This window comes from Chaetura pelagica, unplaced genomic scaffold (assembly GCF_000747805.2).
Source record: "Chaetura pelagica isolate M959 unplaced genomic scaffold, ChaPel_1.0 scaffold286, whole genome shotgun sequence".
Classification (NCBI taxonomy): Eukaryota; Metazoa; Chordata; class Aves; order Apodiformes; family Apodidae; genus Chaetura; species Chaetura pelagica.
The window spans coordinates 234,436-238,303 of NW_009953573.1; the positions used below are offsets into that span (position 1 = coordinate 234,436).

General features: G+C 54.8%; 1 protein-coding gene across 1 annotated transcript in view; it reads right to left on the minus strand.

The window, feature by feature from the left end:
- Positions 1-2,420, minus strand: part of LGR6 (leucine-rich repeat containing G protein-coupled receptor 6) — a 151,326-nt gene extending 148,906 nt beyond the window's left edge. The window contains exon 1 of the mRNA XM_009999633.1: positions 2,224-2,420. Coding sequence (XP_009997935.1) covers positions 2,224-2,420 — 197 coding nt within the window. The remainder of the gene's footprint in view (positions 1-2,223) is intronic.
- Between the last annotated feature and the right edge of the window lie 1,448 nt (positions 2,421-3,868).

The following is a 3,868-nucleotide window of genomic DNA, read 5'->3' on the forward strand; positions in this document are numbered from 1 at the left end:
AGGGGTGTGCCCAGAGGGGTGTGCCCAGCGGGGTGTCCCCCAGAGGGGTGTGCCCAGAGGGGTGTGCCCAGTGGGGTGTCCCCTAGAGGGGTGTGCCCAGAGGGGTGTGCCCAGTGGGGTGTCCCCCAGACGAGGTGCCCGCCCCACCTGCCCGGCGCGCGGAGCCATCGGATCAATCGCTGAATCACAGAATCATCAAATCAAAGAATCGTTTTAGTTGGAAAAGACCCCTAAGATCATTCAGTCCAACTTTTCCCCCAGCCCTGCCAAGGCCAACACTGCCCCATGTCCCTCAGCACCACATCTACAGGGCTTTGAAACCCTTCCAGGGATGGGGACTCCACCCCTGCCCTGGGCAGCCTGGGCCAGGCCCTGACAACCCTTTTGGAGATGAAATTGTTTCCAAGATCCAATCTAAACCTCCCCTGGGCAGTCTGAGGCCGTTTCCCCCAGCACCACTAAGGACTCACTCGCTGGGATCCACGCACAAGGCATGTGTAGCCCAGGGCTCTGTGTACCTGCTGTGACCACCACGACCAGGGTAGATGTGCAACGAGACCCATTTAACATGGAGATGTCTCTTGGTTCGTGCAGGGAGCTCTCTGTGGCTCCCAGCCCAAGGGACAACTCTATAGGAGAAGCACCAGAGCTGGAGCTACTTGTGATGAGGGCAGAGGTGGAGCAGGGCTGGACAGGGCAGCAGCACCGGTGCTGCAAAGCTCTGCAGACCCCTCTTCACAGCTCACAGGGTTTTAAGCACCTCCCTCCAGACATCACAGAGTCACAACCACAGATTGGTGGGGGTTGGAAGTGACCTCTGAAGATCATTTAGTTCAACGCCAACATGGTCAAGAGCTGTAGTGACTTTTCACTCCCAGGCAGCTGGGTCCAAACACAGCCCCAGGCTGTGCACCGAGGGGAGAGCTCTGTGCAGGACACACCTCAGGACAAGGGCTCTGTGGTTCCTCTCCCAGGAAACACAGCCCGTACTGCACTTCTGGCTCAGCTGTCACAGTTTCCAGTGAAAATTGTCCTTTCCTGTCGTATTTCTTTCTCAGCTGACCCAGTACAGCTCTGGCCATCCAATGGCTGGCACAAGACAAAGCAATTTGCAACTCAGGTGAGCAGGGAAGCTCTTATCCAGCTGTGGCAGCTTCAACCTGCCTTTGCAAAGCCCTTCCTGAAGTAGTTGGGGTGCTTGGTTTTAACAACCCAGTAACTGCACCTCAGGACAACCCAGGAACACCAGAAAACCTGCAACACAATCTGTGTGCCACCCATGGACACAAAACCCCTCTCAGCATGAAGACCACAAAACCAACATCCCCAGCACTGCCTGGGAGTTACCAGTTGTCCTCAGAGCTTGTGGTGCACTGGGCAGTGTCCATCCCTTACTGGAAAGGTTGAGGTCCACACCAGCCCATCTGCTGCCCAGCTGAAGGTGGTGGCTGCAGCACTTCCCCAGCACATGCCAGGGCCAACTTGTCTCCCTGAGGGAGATGTTTCCTCTCCTGGTCAAACTCTGAGATCCTTCCACAGAGTTCTCTGCTCAACCTGGAGACATCCTCAGTCACCACTAGTCACAGCACCACCAAGACCATTTCTGGATCTCACCAGTCCCTGTGGTATCTTAAGCCTTTGGAGTATTAATGCCAGAAAGGCTGGAAAATATTCAGACAATTAAGAATGTTTATATTTTAAAAATCTAAACCAAAAGAACGAACCCTACCAAAGGTCCCCCAACTCTTATGAGACTTTAATATTAATTTTAAAGAGGCAGCTCAGACACTGCTAGTGGCCAGCTCAACTCAAATCCCCCAAAGCCATGAGTTATCACAGCTATTGAAATATTTGACAGAAGGATCCCAGAGCAGATTGCACTAATTGCTCAGTATAAATACTCCATTATGTTCTCAAACAATCAGAATCTACCCAGCAAATCAGCTCCTCTGATCCAGTGTGATCAAGAAGCAAAGCATGCAGAACATGGCAATATAAACAGGGTTTACAGAGGAGCGTGGGGAGGAGGGGGAGCTAGTGGGGCTTGGCAGGTCCTGCCAAAAGCTGCCCTTTTTTTGGTTGTTGTTTTGGTTTGTTTCTAATTTCCAGAGGAAATTTAATTTTAGGAAAATGTGGCACAAACTTCCAAGCTGGAGGAAAGCTGCAGCTGACCAGGGGTCTGGAGAAAGCTTGGCAAAAAGGAGCAGCAAGGGCTGTACTTACAGGTAAGCTGTGAGAGGGCTCAGGTTGGTGGGGACCTCAGAAAGCCCCAGCTCAGAGCAGTCCACCGAGAGCATGATGCCATCCTCCTCGCAGTGGCACTGGGGTGGGCAGGAGGGCACAGGGCCCTGCTCGGCAGGCACCCCGTGGGTGTGGGCAGAGGAGGCCAGCAGAACACCCCAGAAAAAGAGCTTGTCCATCCTCGCCTTGGCTGCAGCTGCCAGGGCACAGCTCCTCTCTGGCTGCCTCTGAGCCTGGGGCTGGGCTGGATGGAGGGGAGAGATCCCGCAGGTCCCAGTGTGGGGAGGATGCAGCCAGGGAAGGGAAGGCATTGTTGAATGATCTTGGTTATTGGGTTTCAAGGGCTGGGCAGGGGCGTGAGACACTCCAAGGAATTTCATTCAAAGGGAAGGGGGGGGGGAGAAAAAAGAAAAAAAAAAAAAAAGAAACCTCAACAAATAAAGACCTGTTCATAGCTCCAGGACCTGTGCTTGTTTTGTAACAATGTTTTTGTGAGATAGCAGGGCAGGGGAAGGCAACGCTGGCTCCAGCAGGGCAGGAGTATAAATAGGGAGGCAGGAGTACCAAACCCACACTTCAAGGGCTCCAGACTTTGGGACGCTGAAATACAACCCAGATAAAGGACTCTGTGTCTGCGCTGGCTTCTGAACCCAGCTGCAACTGGAAAGTCAGGGTGCAGCAGGAGAGAAGGAGCAAGGAGCTCATAACAGCTCTGAGCCGGGAGCTGCCGTGCCCTGGGCTGTCCTGCCCCACCAGCTCCAGTGCTGTCCCCATCCATGGGGCAGGGGCTGGGCAGGAGGGGCAGGGGATGGAGCAGTGGTGCCATGGTGCTGAGTTCATGGGGGACTGTTCCAGAGAGCTCTCCAGGACAGGGAGACCTGCTGCCCTTGCTGTGGTTATGCCCAGATCAAGGTCAGTGCACCCGTGAGCTGCCTCTGCAGGAGCTCCCCAGCACTGGTGCCAGCAGCAGGCAGCTGGTTTGCTCCAAGAGCTTTTTCTACCCTTGGGCAAAGTGGTCAGAGATCAGAGCATAAGAACAGCCCCTTGAGTGGGGGCTTGAAGCCATGTCATCTGGAACTCCCTCCTGCAGAAAGCCTGGCTCCCCTGGGGGTCCTGCCTGTGCCAGCCCCATCCAGGGTCTCGGGGTGTCCCCATGGGAATGTGCATCACAGATGGATTTCTTACTGCTTGGGTGTCAAGGAGCTACCAAGCTCTGGGGCAGCAGAACCACCTGCCTAGAAAAGGGTGATGGATCTGCAACGGGAGAAGGCTGCAATGGCCATCTCTGCATGGCTGCTCTGCTCCTTCCTACCTGCAGCCACAGCTCAGGGGCACAGTGATGCCCCTGGCTGGGGTGGTCACTATCTTCCCATGGTGTGGGTTCAGTGACAGGGGCTGAGCCTGGCCCAAAGCTGGTGCCACCTTCTGCAGGGTCACATGTTGGCTGTAATGAGGACAGCAGCTCCACACAAGTGTCTCACATCAAAGAAGAAGAGCTGACCATGGGGCTTTAGGTGGTTCTGGACAGAGCTGCTGTGCTCCTCCCTCTGCCTTCTCTCCAACCATGGCTGGGATAGCTAGTGGGGCTGAGAAAGAAGTGCTGGTTTGGGAGGCTGCAAAGTGCAGC